This window comes from Mustela nivalis, assembly GCF_964662115.1.
Source record: "Mustela nivalis genome assembly, chromosome: 5".
In the NCBI taxonomy this organism is placed as follows: domain Eukaryota; kingdom Metazoa; phylum Chordata; class Mammalia; order Carnivora; family Mustelidae; genus Mustela; species Mustela nivalis.
In genome coordinates, this window is record NC_139024.1 from 146,563,771 (window position 1) to 146,580,422 (window position 16,652).

At 42.9% G+C, this 16,652-nt stretch overlaps 1 protein-coding gene across 2 annotated transcripts in view; it reads right to left on the reverse strand.

Annotated features, from left to right (window-relative positions):
* Positions 1 to 16,652, reverse strand: part of DTNBP1 (dystrobrevin binding protein 1) — a 131,193-nt gene that overhangs the window by 45,688 nt on the left and 68,853 nt on the right. For both annotated transcript variants that reach the window (XM_082731837.1, XM_082731838.1), the window contains exon 7: positions 16,359 to 16,381. In XM_082731837.1, the coding sequence (XP_082587963.1) occupies positions 16,359 to 16,381 (23 nt within the window). The remainder of the gene's footprint in view (positions 1 to 16,358; positions 16,382 to 16,652) is intronic.

The following is a 16,652-nucleotide window of genomic DNA, read 5'->3' on the forward strand; positions in this document are numbered from 1 at the left end:
CTGCTGCTGGTGAGATGCCTGTGAGCACAGCCCCGGGGGTCCCCCGGCTGGGAGCTGCAGATACCCGTGGAGAACTCAGCGGGAGGCCAGGACAGGAGCTGTTAACTCGGGGGTCATTAGCATCAGATGGCATTTCAAGCCTTGGGACCACAGGAGACAAGAGAAAGGTCCAAGGATGGAGCTCAGGGGCACCTCACCATCCTTCAGGGCTGAGCACAAAGGACGCCGAGGCCAGGGAGACAGAACGAGACAGCAAACGAGGAGAAACGAGAATAATCCCTGGGAATGACGCAGCAGGAGGTAAAATCTAACAATGCAGGAAGTGGGGAGACACCTGCCCAAGTCCTGAAGGAGGAGAGAGCAGACAGGGGGACAGGGTGGCTGTGGAAGCCGGGACAGTCCCCAGGCGGCGGGGGATCAGACCGCAAGCAGACACAGGCAGCCGGAGCATCGGGGACGCCCGCAAGTCCCCTTCTGACGGCTTCTATCTCCCGAGTGACGTCAGAAGCAACGCAGAGCAGAAGAGGAGAGGCGGGAGTGAGCGGTCTGGGGGAGGGAAGGATGGGGGTCTGCGCTCGGGGCGGCCTCGGGGAAAAGTGGTGGGTTTGGTTTCTCCCCAGCTCCATGCAGCTGCTCACGTCGAGGCACCGCACAGGCAGAGTTCAATCCAACCAATTAAGATCTGCCAACAGCAGAGGCAGAGAACAGCACAGGGTAATTCCCTAGGACTAGAAAAAGTAACGAGCTAAATGGCAAAAAACCAAGGTCTCCCTTCATGCCGTGTATCCAAATCAAGTTCCAGGTCAACTAGTAAAATCAGCAAATAAAATTAGCTAGATAGAAACTAGAAAAAATTTTTTTTAAAAACTAGAAATAATTACAATTTAAAATTTATTTCTTAGGACTGGGAGAAAACTTTTTAGGCATAAATGCAGTGGAGAACATAATTTTAAAGCATTCATCTGAATACATCAAAATGTGAAACCTCTGTGTATAATTAATAAGTAAACAAGTTAAAGGGCAAATAACCAGCTGGGAAAGATAATCTGGAACAAACAGGACAGCAATGTGAGGCCCTTACTGTTCACATCAGTAAGTCCATGGGAACCTCACAGGGAAGTGGCCAGAGCATGAACGGGACAGCTCACAGTGCAAGGCCAATAAATCAGATTTCATCTCACCACTGCACCTCAATAATCACATGTTGCTTTTATGGTATTAAAAAAAAAAAATTCTCACGTGCGGGTACGTGAGGCAGTCCAGGCACACTGTTAGTGAAGGTGTGAATTAGAATAGCCCTTCTGAAAAGCTAAAGGTCAACAGGCACCAAGAAATGAAAAAATACATGACCCTAAGACTATATGCACGCATAGCAGTGCTAATTACAGCATAAAATTGGCAACTACCTATATTTCCAACAGGAAAACAGTATTTTTAAGGAATTCATTATAATGACATGAGGCAATACTGATAATGTGAACAAGGAACAGAATTGTTTATATGCTATCTCAACTTATATACGGGTATAGCTATGTACACGTATACGTGTGTATACACAGTCCCTAACTTAAGATGGTTTGACTCACAATTTTTCAACTTTATGATGGTGCAAAAGTGATATGCATTCAGTAAAAGCCATACTTTGAGTTCTGAATGTTGACTTTTCCCAGGCTACGGATATATGAAACAGGCATTTTATGCTCAATGCCTTTGCCCAATGGTAGGCTAATATAAGAGCTTTGAGCATGATTAAGCTAGCTAGAGTAAGCTACGATGACCAACAGGATAGGAATATTAATGCATTTTTAATTTGCAATGATTGGGTTTATCAGGACATAACCACAATCACAAGTCAAGAACGGGGTGTGCAGGGGTGTGTGTGTGTGTGTGTGTGTGTGTGCATGCCAAAACTTTTGAGACTGCTTCTGACTGGTGATTCAATAATTTTCTTGGTGTTTTTTGGTAAGTTGTCCACAATAGAGACATTTTGTTTTTAGAGTCAGGTAAAAAAAATAAAAATATGGGGCACTTTTCTACTAAAAAAGATGTGAGCATTGTGGTTAAACTGACCTGACAGGTGAAAAAGTAAATGCTACGTCACTTAGTCACCATTTCTGGAAGATGGCAGTTTCACATCATTTTCCTAAGGGGGACGGGTACTGAACACCACCGTGTGCCCAGAAAAGGGTGACCAGGAGATCAAAGCATCTCCAACCAGGTACTGTGGGTAAAAAGGGGAGAGAATTAAGACTCCAAAACTCAGGAAAGTCCACGGAGAATAAGGATGTTCAACCCACTCTACACAGACATCCTCAGAACTGCCCAAAAAAGGGATTCTATACAGGATAGGATGCGGATTCCAGGACAGGAAAGGGATTTTGCTAAGACAGGATTCCAAAAGTAGAGAAAGGGGAATTCCTTTAAAACTTTCCGGTAGAAATCAGTATCTGAAAGAAAAAGACTGTATTTTAAGAAGAGTTCAATTTTTCACATCAGATGCAGCGATGGTGTGAGGAGGGCTTTGGGAGGCTCTCTTTCAGTCCTGTTTTCAGCCGCAATCCACACCCCAAATTCAGAGAGATCTTTCCAGGGTTCTGTAGCATCTAACTGCTTGCCCACCCCCCCGACCCCGTGCCATTTCTTACACTGGGTTTCTGTTTGCGTTTGTCCTTAAAACCACCTGGCATAAACTGCGGAGAGAGCCCAGATGTCCATCGACTGAAGAATGGATAAAGAAGATGTGGTGTATATACACAATGGAATATTGCTCAGCCAACAAAAAGAATGAAATCTTGCCATTTGAAACAATGTGGATGGAGCTAGAGAGTATCCGGCTAAGTGAAGTCAGTCAGTCTGAGAAGGACAAATACCATGTGATCTCACACATGTGTGGAATTTAAGAAGGAAAACAGATGAACATAGTTGGGGAGGCGGGAAGAGAGAGGGAAATAAACCACCAGAGACTCTTAACGATGGAGAACAAACTGAGGGTTGATGGAAGGAGGTGTGTGGGTGGGAAATGTGTTAGATGGGTGCCTGGGCGCCGTGCACGAAGGAGGGCACTCGTTGTGGGGAGCACTGGGTGTCGTACGTAAGTGACGAATCACTGAATTCTACTCCAGAAACCAATACTGCACTATATGCTAACCAAGCAAAATTTAAATAAGGAAGGAAGGGAGTAAAAAAAAAAAAAAGTCAGGCAAGCAACTCAGCAAGTCCAGGCAATAGTTAAAATGAAGTTAAAGATGAAATCTCAATAAGCACTGAGCTATGAAAGTGTGTGAATTTAAGCTGATCCAGAACAGAAATAGAGCAGGGCGTACAGTAAAGAGCTACTAACATAATACATAAAGGAAAACACTACAGGAACAGAAAATTAGTCTATTTTTGCTGTCTGCTTTTCCTCAGTTCCCATGAATCACTGTCGTGGAGGGAGAGAGAAACTCAAGTTTCCATGGCAGACATTCCTGGGTTTAAATCCTTGCTGAGATGCTCATGGTCAGGTGACTGCTTCGGAGTCTCAATCTTCTCACCTTATGGAAGTAACTATCATCCCAACTGAGCTACTGTGATACTATGACAGGAGAGCATACTATAGATACTTAATTGTTTCCTTCTCTTTATTATAATTTTAATAGAAATAACAGGATTATACTCCGCTAGCTTTCATGGTACACTTGTATTCTGTACCACATCAATGTTACTAAATTAAAACAGAACAAATCCTGTCAAGTTTGTATATTCAAATACTATTTATTTTTTTATTCCATTTTTTAAAAAGATTTTATTTATTTATTTATTTGTCAGAGAGAGAGCGAGCGAGAGAGCGAGAGCTCTGGCTCCAGTAGGCAGAGAGGCAGGCAGAGGTGGAGAGAGAAGCAGGTTCCCTGCCAAGCAAAGAGCCCGATGCAGGACTCGGTCCCAGCACCGTGGGATCTTGACCTGAACCAAAGGCAGTGGCTTAACCGACTGAGCTACCCAGACATCCCTTTTATTCCATTTTTGAAATTACTGAGACAATTTTCATTAAAACTACTTTACTTTCGATTAGAAGGAAATGTAAACAGAACGAGTAGTGCTCCTCACCTAGTAGGTTTCTGCCTGTTCAGTTTCACCGTATCTACCAGTACGATACTTCCTTCCCAAGTTTTCCGGATGGTAACTAGAGGCCTGGAAGCAGACAGCCTGCTGGGAAGGACCTTGTGCTCCTCCTCGCCAGCTCATACTAGTGCTTCCAGCCTTCAGAGCAGCAAAAACGGGAGGTAAAGCCCTTAGCACTAGGCCAGCGTTTCTGTACTTTATCTTAGGGTGCACACTGTTCTATTCCTCAACTACGGTCAAACTGACCAAATTTCACAGACTTTTATTTATGGAATGGACACAGATCCACATGCAAAGTCAGATGAACATTTAAGGGGAGAGAGAGAGGGCACGCGTGGGGCTCGGAGGACCACTTGACTTCTCCCCTGTCCCAAAGTCTCTAAAAATCACCAGGCAGCTACCAGTCTTCTGAGAAGGTGCCCGAGACAGTTTACGCTACAAGAGCCTACACGTTTTTTCCAGCACAAACCTCCAAAAACCTGACACGAAATCATGCAGCTCCGAATGAAATCTCTTTTTGAGCCTGACAGGTAACATTTTCATAGAACTCTCCTTTTTGTGGTACTGGAATTTACTTTTTTGAAAGGTGTAATTTTTGCTGTCAAGTTTACACTGTGTTCCAGCAGAAAGATAATGAAAGAGAACGGCTGTATTCATTCATGACACCGAGCATATATGATACACAACACCGAGTTGTCCTCATGAGAGCTACAAAACACTATCGCTACAATTACCGGTTACCCAGCAGTGGTATATAATCAGGATAAGTAATCACAGAAAGGTAACACTTAAGCATCACAACCTAAACTCAAGGCTCTACTTTTGTGTGGATTAATACCCAAACAAGCTGTTAGAACTCCCATTTCCCTGGAAAACAAAACATCACCTTCGAGAGTCCTAGGTCATGCCACAGTACGGCACCTTCTGATAGGGCATCAGAACAAGGAAATCAACAAGGGTCCTAAAAATAAACTAAGAACCCAAATTAGCAGACAGGATATAAATATTTCTGTGCTACAGGACACAGACAGTCACCTTATTTAAATACTCAGTTACAGGATATAAACCTGGTTTTTAAAAAACAAATACATACTTACACATGTTGACATGTTGGAGAAAAAAAAAAGCAGATACTCAAGAATCTTGCCAGTATTCATTAACAAGTCAAGATTTTCAGGGAGTAACTTCTTAAATGAATAATATGGAGCTTTAAAATTAAACACTAGATGATGATATGTATATTCGAAGCTTTACTTTTAAAACAACTCTGTTAAGATAGTAATGATTGAGGGAAGAAAATGCCATTTATTAGAAAGTCCCTATAAATACTTGAAAGATAAGCACTAAGGTTCTCACTTCCTCTACTCTTACCAGTTTATTCCTGAACAATTAAATAATGAAGAAGGTGGTAATACCTCAAGTTAAAATTTCATTCCACTAATTCTCCAATTTTATACTAAAGTCTTGTGCTACCATTTTGCTTCAGTAGTTCGATCTAAGCTGAAGAAGCCTGAAGGGTTTACTATATACACAAGATGGACAAGGAAGAGAAAAAGAAGGAACTTTCCATTTAACTCAAGTCCGATGTACCTGATTCTTATCTGTGATCTAAAAACAGAGCAATCACGATGGAGTAAGCTGTCGGGCCGGCACGTACTTCTTCCATTTCTCCCCTGACGGGGCACGATACTCTGACACGGCATTAACACCTACAAGGCATAATATGCAGTTTCTAAAAATGCAATAATTATTGAAAATTATTCAGTGTTCTCCAGGGATAAACAGATTTCTCGACAGCAACAAAAAATCCACCGGGTAATTTTAAGGTATAATCTTTTGCAGTAAAGTGCCCAAGTTTAGTATCCTTGCGTGTGTATTTAGAACAACGCCACATACAGACATCATGAAAACTGTGGCCTCCAGCCAACAAGTGATACAAGGTGTGTTAAAGTTCTGCAGAATCAGGAAAAGGATACATTATATATTTTTTAATCTGTATGAAGCATTATGACATTTTCAAAATCCATCAGGAAAATCGCCATTTTAGGCAAACCCATAGAGTAGCATGGGGTGAATTTTAACTTTCCCCAGTAGGCTAGGGCTCACAAATTTAACTGTATTAACTGACTGCTGGAAGATGAGCACACTAGCAGCAAGGGAAGCCGAATTAGTTTCATGGAGCCGTACCACGAGAACTGAACGGGGTTCCTTATTCTAATAGCTGCCCTGACCTTCCTGGGATCTTATATTTCTCTTTTAATATAAACGCTGCCTCATAAGAGTGACTGTCTGGTGTAGTTCACCTGATGGAGGATAAGACACAACAGTATAAAACCCAAAGTCCCAGATCTGCATGCAACATTCTTTAATTTATTTGTTTCAGGTATTAGTCTGGTAAGTATTACGTGGTAATATAAAGAAACTAACCAAGCTTTCATTAGCTTGTACTGCCTAAAGAGTCAAATCTAACTGAAATTTAATTTCTGCTTTTTAGTAACCCATCATCTGTATGCCACGCAAACACTGCTATGTACTCAAGCACGGAGGTAAAAACGATAAAGAAAAGCAGCGAAGGAAAAACATAAAATAAAGTTCCACCTACAGGGATTCCTCTGACTATTTTCGGTGAGTCCTGGAGATGACATGGATGTGAAAAGTGGACAAGGGAACCGGAGCTCAGTGCTGGTCAAGGGCAAGCTCTGTCACCAGGCAGCCCCCCTGATGTGCATCTTCTGAGATGGAGAACAAAGGGAGCGAGGCTGAAGCCCGGAGCAGGTTTTTCCAAAGAGACTGTAGGAAGCCTGTTAGTTTTCTGCTGATGGCTTAAGCAGACATGTGTCGGAATCTACCGCCTCTGTAAAAGCCAAACGCAAGCTCCGGGGCTCTGGTGTGCAGAGATGGATGCACGGACGGGGGGCCGTACCAAGTGCGGCTCAGCCACGGGGGTGGGGCTGAAAATACACTCAGCGCATGTGAGCTGGTCCTGGAGACACAGAGATGTGTTCATGACACGCGAAGAGAGAGAAGCAGCCTCACTCTCGGAAAGCAATAAAATGAAGATGAAGAATATAGTTCATTTCATAACACATTCGGTATCTTGTAAATTTCCCCCACTTCATTTTTAACATCAATTTAGCCTAAAGCTTTCTTCAAATTCAGCAACACTAACCAGTGGCTTAGAGCGTGCTGCGTGTTTTTAGTAAGTATCTTAAATCATCACAATTCCAACTGTTACAAATCACTTGTCCGCGTCTTTCCCCGCTTCAGAACCATATGCTCGGAAGCCCGCTCCCTCCGGTCTCCTCTGAGCCACAGCTCCGCCAGCCCCTCTCCCTCATCTGCTGCGTTTCCCTTTTCATACAGATTCAAGTTTCTCACAAATTAAAAAAAAAAAAAATTCCTCCTCTGCACCTTACCCTCCCCTCGACCCTCTCTCTCCTTCCGAGTCTTCGCTGTTGAAAGCATTGTATCGACTTCTCATTCGTTCAGACACTTAGGAACCGCCAGTGTGCCAAGCCCCCAGGGGACGGTGCTGTGCGAGGCAGGTTCCCTCGTGCTCCTCGTGCCCTGAGCCCTCCCCGTGCGGTCTCCACTGCCCGCCTCACACGTGAACACCCCATGCTGCTGAAACCATTCCCAGGAACACCACCGATCGGCGTCCGACTGCCAGATTAAGCAACCCTTCTCTCTGCCCTCTCCACAGCGGTATGACGCTGCTTCTTGACATTTCCTGGAAAGGTTCCCTGTGGTTTTCAAACCTCACCTCTGGGCTGACTGTCCTCCGCCTCCATGATAAGCAACTACAGTTGATCCTCCAACGACACGGGTTTGAAATGGCACCAATTCACTTATGTGCAAATTTTTTTCAGTAACTACAGGACAGCACTGTAGGTATGTTTTTCTCCTCGTTATGATTTTCTTACTAACATTTTCTTTTCCCTAGCTTACTTTAAGAATTCAGTATATAACACACATACCATGCAAAATATGTGTGAATTGACTGTTTATGCTATTAGTGAGGCTTCTAGTCAACAGTAGGCTACCGTAGTTATGTTTTGGGGGGAGTCGAAAGTTCTATACAGATTTTCAACCATGCAGGGGGCCAGCGCCCGTGTTGTCCAAGGGTCAACTGAAGTTCTCTTCTTCTGTCTGATGAATAGTAGCGCTTCCTAACTTTCTCTCCGTGGTCATTTTTTTGTGGATTCCGCCTGCCCTCCGTGGGCAACTTCATCCAAACCCAAGGCTTCCTTTCCCACCTATATGCTAACTACTCCCAAATATAGTGCAGCTCCTTCTCTGAAGGTCCACATACCCCCTGGACACTTCTACTAGTCATGTCTCATAGACACCTCAAATTTAGTATGATCAAGATAGAATTCACCAAGAAGAATAACATATTTAGGGCTAAATTTAACAAAAGTCCAAGACTTATATTTGGAAAATAAAAAACTGCTGAGAAAAATCAAAAAAGAGCTGAAGAAATAGGAACACAGTTCTGGTTCATGGATTGGAAGACTCAATATTAAGACAGCAATTCTCACCCAACTGATCTATAAATTCAACACAATCCCTACCCAAGCCCCAGAATTCTTTTTTAAAGAAACTGACACAATGATCCTAAAATTTATATGGAATTTCTAAGGACCTAAAATAGCCAAACCAATTTTTAAAAAAATCAAAGTTGAGGGATTCATCCTTCTCAATTTCAAAACTTTTTTACAGAGCTGCAGTTATCAAGACAGTGTGATGCTGGCAAAAAGGAACAAAACTGAGAATCCGGAAATAAACTCTTATATTTATGGCCACTGATATCCTGCAAAGGTACCAAAGCAAGTCAATGGCGGGGGGGCGGCGGCGGGGGGGCAGGGAGACTGTCTAACCAAAAAACAGTTCTGGGATAAAAAGATATTGATATGTTTAAAAAAAAAAAAAAAAGGAACAAAACAACAAAAATAAAAACAACCTAGACTCTTCCATCCCACAAGCAGAAAATAATAACTCGAAAGGGATCATGGGAGAGGAAATGGATCACAGACCTAAATGTAAGCGTGAAGGATGTAAGTGCTGGCAAGGAGGAAAGGAACTAGAGCCCTCATACACGCCTGGTGGGCATGGAAAACGTTGCAGGCACTCTGGAAAAGTCACACAGCTTCTTAACAAGTTCAGTTTAAAAGTATCATATGACCCAGAAACTGCAGCCTTAGCTACACACCCAAGGGAGATGCAAACACATGTCCGTGCACAGACTGGCACGCGGGAGATTTTACAGCATTTCCCACAACCACCCCCCGCTGGAAGCCGTCCAAATGCCCATCAGCTGGCCTACGCGAACGAAACACAATGTATTCATACACGTAACAGCAACTGGTCAATAAAAAAAGCTCAAAAATCTTAAACTAGGTGAAAGAGCGTAGATGCAAAAAGACTACACATTGTCTGGCTGCATTTATGAGATGTCCAGAAAGCGCGAACTGATGGAGACAGACCCTGATGACGGATGGCCTGGGGCCTGCGAGGCAGCCGGGACTCAGTGCAAACCGGCAGAAAGGAACCGCTGTGTGTGATGGAAATACCGCAACACTCGCTTGTGGCGATGGCTGCACAACTCCATGAATTTAGTAAAAATCACTGAAATGGCACTTAAAGATGGAGGAACCTTTTGTACACAAATCAAACCTCAATAAAACTGTCCTCAAAAATCATTTCTCAATCTATTGGATACCAAAAAGTTTTGTGAGGTATGGGGAACTTGCCTGCAAAATGGTACTTTTACCACTCTCTCCCCCCAAAAAACAGCCAAATTCACTACCATTCCCTCCCAAATCTGCTTTGGCCACTATCACATTTCTTGGTGCATGAAAAAACCCTTTGCGTGTAAATGTCCTAGCCAGAAGTCTAAGAGGAACCCCACGGAGTTACAAGTCTTGTGATTCCACATCCTGTCACGCTCCTATGTCTTTGCAATCTACCGCTGCCTTCAATTCAAATCTCTGTAAGTTTTCCAACAATTCTCTTCCTCTAGATTTGCTCTTTCCAATCGGCCTTCTCCATGGTATCAGAACGCTTGCTCTACAATGCGAATCGTCTGATTCTACGACCCTAACGAAAACCTTTTGCATTCTCCCACTCCCATCCTGTGTCCACCGGCTACCACAGAACCCTCCTCTAAGCTCCCTTACCATGGTCCTCCACCACGAGTTAAAGACTTAACATGTAACCCAGATTTGTATATTTATACATCATATACATGAATTCCTGTACCAGTTTATTATATAATACACACAAAAATTGCAATCTAAAAGGAAGGCCTAAAAAAGAAACGAAGCTCCAGTTTTCTTCTTCCACTGCTATTATTCTGCGTAGTCACATTCCTCCTTGGAGACCACTGGCCCAAAGGGAAAAGTCTAAACTCCTCTGTATGACATTTGAGGCTGGGTATCAGTTGTTCCTGCCTACATCTCGATGCATCCCTCACTAGTTCTGCCCCACACACCATATGCTTTAGCTCTAACAAATTATTTGTAGTTCCCTCATTGAACAAGAAGTTAAATCTTGTGTTCTCGAAATAAACATCTCTGCATCATTGCAATTGTTCCCTCCTCCTTCTGGAATGTCCTTACTGGCCTTTCGGACCTGGTAAGCCCTCCTCCTTCAGATCCAGCTCCAGTACCGCCCTCTCTCTAAACTGTCCATCATTCCTGCTGCAGTGCGCTTCTATTATAATATTTTTTACGTTATATTAAATGTATTTATTTGCCTTTTTATCCTACAAGCTTTACCCCAGGGCTTTAGCCTTGAGGAGAGGGCAGTTCTATGAGCCAACCTGAGTCTCCATCACTTAAATATTGAAAAATGGCAGCTGAATAGTTGTACCTTATATGTCAAGCTAACCCTTGAATGGAATCAACAAACTCTACCAAGTTTACCATCTACCATACATGAAGTTTTCTTTTTTTTTTTTAAGATTTTTATTTATTTATTTGACAGACAGGGATCACAAGTAGGCAGAGACACAGGCAGAGAGGAGGAAGCAGGCCCCCTGCCGAGCAGAGAGCCCGATGTGGGGCTCGATCCCAGGACCCCGAGATCATGACCTGAGCCGAAGGCAGAGGATTAACTCACTGAGCCACCCAGGCGCCCCTACCATACATGAAGATTTACAGCAGGCTGAGGACTGCCAAGCCGGAAGTATCTATAGTTCACATCTAAGAGTCATCCAAACAAGTGAGACTCCCAGCGGGGTCAGAACTCTCTGACTCGGATAACCTCCACTATTTTATGACTTCTGTTTTTAGCGATCATCACTGGGAACTGTTCCACCGCTAAGATTTCAAACCTCCATCTCTGTCCACAAGATCTACCTCAACTATTGACGTGTTCTCCATCTTCATGGTGCACAGCAGCCCCCAGGCCTCCCCACTTGCTTATTTTACTGGTCTAGTCAGGCCTCTCCCTGCCAGCCCGAATTCCATGCCCAGGCATTTCAACCCTGCTCTCCTCAGCTTCCAAGATTACCAAACTGCTGATCTACTCTATGTGCCTCCCGAGTCCCAACTCTGTGTTAACCGAAGCGTATTTGTTTCAGTTTTTATTTCTACTTCTGGGCCTAGCCCTGCAAAGTTCAGACCATCTCGCTCTAAATGGATTCTTAAAAAACTGCTTCTTCCCTCCATATCAACTTTTCCCCATATTACCAGGCATCTTCCCTTCTCTAAGGCTCGGGAAAGAGATGTCTCTGGATCCTGCCCAAGGATAACGCATCTGGATACAACCGCTTCCTGTCTTCTCCAGGATCTTACTCGACTCCATTATCTTCGATTTCACCCTCTCTCACGACCTTGACCCTGATTCTATCTCAAGTTACTTTTTCATTTCGTTCATCTCATTCTTAAAAGAATACTGAGTTCATATCACCCTTGTACGCTAATTCCTTATACACTTCTGATTTGCAATCTGGACTCTCCCTTTACAAATAGCTCTTTCCGATGCCCAATTACCAATATGACTGTTCACTGTCAAATCCAGTGGGACTTCCCCATACTGCATTACTTGTATCACTGATAACCACCTCTCCTTTACACTTTCTCCTCTCTATCCTTCCTTGTCACTAAATTGTCTTGGTCTTCCTCCCATTTCTCTGACCACTCTGGCCCTATGCCCTGCATTGGCTTTGCTTTCCGTAGCTAAGCCATACTGGTGACCACACTGTATCAGGCTGGCCTTAGCTGGTTTTGCCCACATACTCTATCACTCACTGTGATAGTGGTAACTCCTAAATCCTGGCAGGTTTTCACACCGTCAGTCACACATCTGACATGGCTGGGTAATTTTATATTAAGGAGATTACAATGGACATCCTCTTATATGATACAACTAGATCCCATGTTGGTCATTTAATTTTTTAAGATTTATTTATTTGAGAGAGAGAGAGAGCATGAGCACCAGTGGGAGGACAGAAGGACAAAGAGAGGGAGTCTCAAGCAGACCCCATGTTGAGCCCAGAGCCTGACATGGGGCTTGATCTCATGACCCTGGGATCATGACCTGAGTTGAAACCAAGTGTTGGGATGCTCAACCTACTGCACCACTCAGGCACCCTTTCATTTAATTTTTTAAAAAACAGTTGATACAGGGAACCATTAGGGGCGCCTGGGTGGCTCAGTGGGTTAAGCCTCGGCCTTCGGCTTGGGTCATGATCTCAGAGTCCTGGGATCGAGTCCCGCATCAGGCTCTCTTCCTCGCTGCTTCCCCCCCCATCCCCCGCCTGCCTCTCTGCCTACTTGTGATCTCTGTTTCTGTCAAATAAATAAATAAAATCTTTATAAAAAATATAGGGATCCATTAAAAACACATATACAAACACTTTAATATAAAATATAACCAATACTTTTATTTGTGAATTTTTTGAGCATAGGTCCACTGACTGAAAATTCTTCCTTAAAGTCTTCCTTAAGCTACCCATACTACCATGAATAAAATTTCCGGTCTATTTTAAAAAGCAGAGCAGGAATTTAAGATGTGTGAAACAATTCACATATGGAACCCTTCAGGATTTTTCTTATTTTTTCCCCAATTCTTTTCTAATTCTGAATTTTGCCTTTTGCAGCAATTCCAAAATCTATTTAATCTATACCAAGTCTACCCTAGCTGTCAACTTATGTTTTCTTACAGACAGGTCCCCTTAACACTGAGGTTCCCTTGTTTTCTCTGATATTATTTGAACTGCAGATTGTAACAACAAGCACCTCGGAGCTGGAGAGCAAACAACTCACCCTGGGTAAGCATTCGAGCAAGCAGTGGAACTAGAAGGGTCTGAGTGTGCTGGTGAGTACTTAGCATGCTCCGGGCATCAGTCGGTCTGGAGAATGACGGTTAGTTTGGTAAATTAATTAAGTGAAGACAGAATGAGTCTGCGTAGCAAAGCCATGTTAAGTCAGGAATGATGGAGGTTCGAGCAACATCCCATCCAGGGGCACACTCTTTCTAGACGTACCCTTTAAAAACCTTGAGAGTGATTTTGAGAGTCATACATGGAATGACTATTTTTTCTTTAAATGATTGTTTACAATTCACTTTTTTTTTTTTTCTTAAGACAGAGATCACAAGTAGGCAGAGAGGCAGACAGAGAGAGAGGGGGAAGCAGGCTCCCCACTGAGCAGAGAGTCCCATGTGGGGCTCGATCCCAGGACCCTGAGATCATGACCTGAGCCGAAGGCAGAGGCTTTAACCCACTGAGCCACCCAGTTGCCCCGGAATGACTATTTTTAAAATTAAAATGGGGAAAGTGATAAATAATCCCTAATAAACAGGCAGGTCTATTCAAGGCCAATTCCCTATGTCCTTAAGGCCTGTGAAAACCTTACTTTATACATGCTTACAATAATGGAATTCCTTCCCCACTGAAAATTAAAAATTACGATTTAGAAAATCCTACTCTCCTTTTTCTATTGTTTAATATCCAAGGGACTATCATTTAATGTTTTTTAAAAATGCAATATTCGTGGGGGGTGGGGCTGGGTGGCTCAGTCGTTTAAACTTCCGACTCTTGATTTCAGCTCAGATCAAGATCTCAGGGTCGTGAGACAGAGCCCCGCGTCAGGCTCTGTGCTGAACAAGGGAGTCTGCTTAAGATTTCCTTTCTCCCCTGGTCTCTTCACCACTTCCCCCAACCCCGACCTGGCTCTCTCTTTCTCTCTAAAAAAAACCAAAAACCAAAAACCAAAGCAATATTCAGCGAACACAGAGAACTTTCCTGCTGCCAGAATTTTAAAAAACAAACAATAGCCAGTATCGATAATGTTTACAGCTGTGCTACAGGCGTCACCCAGGAATGGGGACCTATCCCACTAACATCCATGGAGTACAGAAGGAAGAATCCAGAATGTGGATGATTCTCATCTGTACCACTGACTTCTGAGGGTTACTAATTTTGTTTTTGTTCCCCGAAGTTAGCTTTTCATGAACTTCGAAAATAAGCTTCCAAATACAACTACAAGAGTTGAATAAAACAATTAGACCAAGTAACATCTTTCGCCTTCCTGTAACCTATAATGGAAAACCAAAGACAACACTCAAATAGTAAGGAACTGTCACAATTTGTAAATTTTTTTCTTTTTTCCTCCACGTTTTTTCTTGGAAGAACAGTTACACTTCTTTTTAATTATGTGCTACTCATGCTTTTGAAGTATTAGCAAAACACTCAGGAGGACAGAATTTTCAATGAATATTGGTACTAAAAAATTTTGATATGATGCAATGATCAGTTTATGGTTTGTTCAAATATGAGAGCTTTCTTTGTCCCGTGGGTGGGCTGGGTACGCTGCTACAGGCCATACCATAATTAGGCACGTGTGTATAAATGTAGAAATGTCGGCATAAGCTGAATGATTCTCTTGGGTACGATATCACACTACCTAATGTTTTAGAAATGGCTGGTCTCTTCTTTCACTGTGAATATTGTCATACCAAAAAAAAAGAAAAAAAAAAGGCCCCAGTCTGAGATGCAAGTGAAGCTGACATGCGCATCATCTGCGCCCCTGCCTGTCTTTCAATATTAACTTGATTGCTTCCCCCGCCCCCGCCTCCTAATGTTATATAACATGCTAGCCTACAAGAGAAAGAATGAGATGGAAATGTACATTTTATGATAACCACGAGAACACGTTCTATCACACGATGCTTAGCATTACCCTCAACAAACCGGCCACGACCCCAGCCACTTTACTGTAACCGTAGTCAGTCAAACAGAAATCCAGCCAAAACAAGCCTGTTCAATTAGAGTCAGAGTAGGAATAGATTTTCTACCTTTTATCTTGAAGGTCAGTCATTTTCCCAAAACAGCTAAACAGACCGTACGCACAAACGAGTCAGATGTAAATGATAAACTAGAAAAACGTACTCATTCAGTCAATCTTAGTCAGTGCTAGCTCATATGTGAAATACAATAAGCATAAAACTGGTTTCATGTGTACTGTGAGAGGCAGTAATTCAGAGCCTCCTAGTTGCTGGGATGAGTCTGTTGGAGAACGCTGCCTTCTCTGTGCACCTGCTCATCGGTAACTGAAAAGCAGCACGTTGGAAGGGCTCGGAGCTGCTGGAGAGTTTGTGGTTTCCTCTATTTTGCACTAGTGCTGCGCCATGACCAGCAAGGGTCAACATGACCTGGAGTTATTTTTCCAGTGTCCCACCTTCAAAAGGGAATTCCCTAAGATGAAAAGGCAAAAGCGGGGTGCTTTTGGTATCTCAGGATATAGTTCCCCGAGCTTCTTATCTTACAGATGGAGAGACCGAGCCTGAATAAGGCAAGAGACTTATCCAAAGTTACAAGACAGTGGCAGGGCAGGACCCAGGATGGAACACAGTTTGGAAGGTCAGGTGACCTTCCAAAATCAATCGATCACAGGGGCTCATCTCTCTATCACCATGCCCTCTCCACGTGGCCCAGACTGTGCACACGAGAAACCAGAATCTTGTCAAACTGGGATTCGCAACAACCTCCAAGTAGGATGAGGCCATCCTTACGTATTACTTGCCATGGCCATCAGCAGAAACTCTCACTTGGGATATGTGTTCCAGCTCAAAGAGGCTATCAAAACCACTGGTGATTAAATAAAACTTACAAAAACAGGATTAAGTAAACTTTTTTTTTTTATGTAAACTGATTCAAAGAAAAAGGAATGAGTTCATCATCATGAGAGAACATCTGACATCGATTAACTCTCATTTACTTTAAAGTGAAGAATTAAACACAAAATTACCTTTGAAGGTTTCGAGTTCCTTCCTGTAGAAGAAAAAAGAAAATGTAAATTTTATTTGTTTATTTGAAGTATAATGACAGTGTTACATAGGTTTCAGGTGTGCAACATAAGTGAGTCAACAATTCTATACACTGCTCAGCGCTCACCACAAAAAATGCCATCACATCCGTCACCAAACAACATTATTACAATATTATGGATTATATTCCCTATTTCCATCTCTGTGAATTCTTTATTTTATAACTGGAAATTTGTACCTCTCCAACCTCTGCATCTATTTCCCCCCGTCCCGCC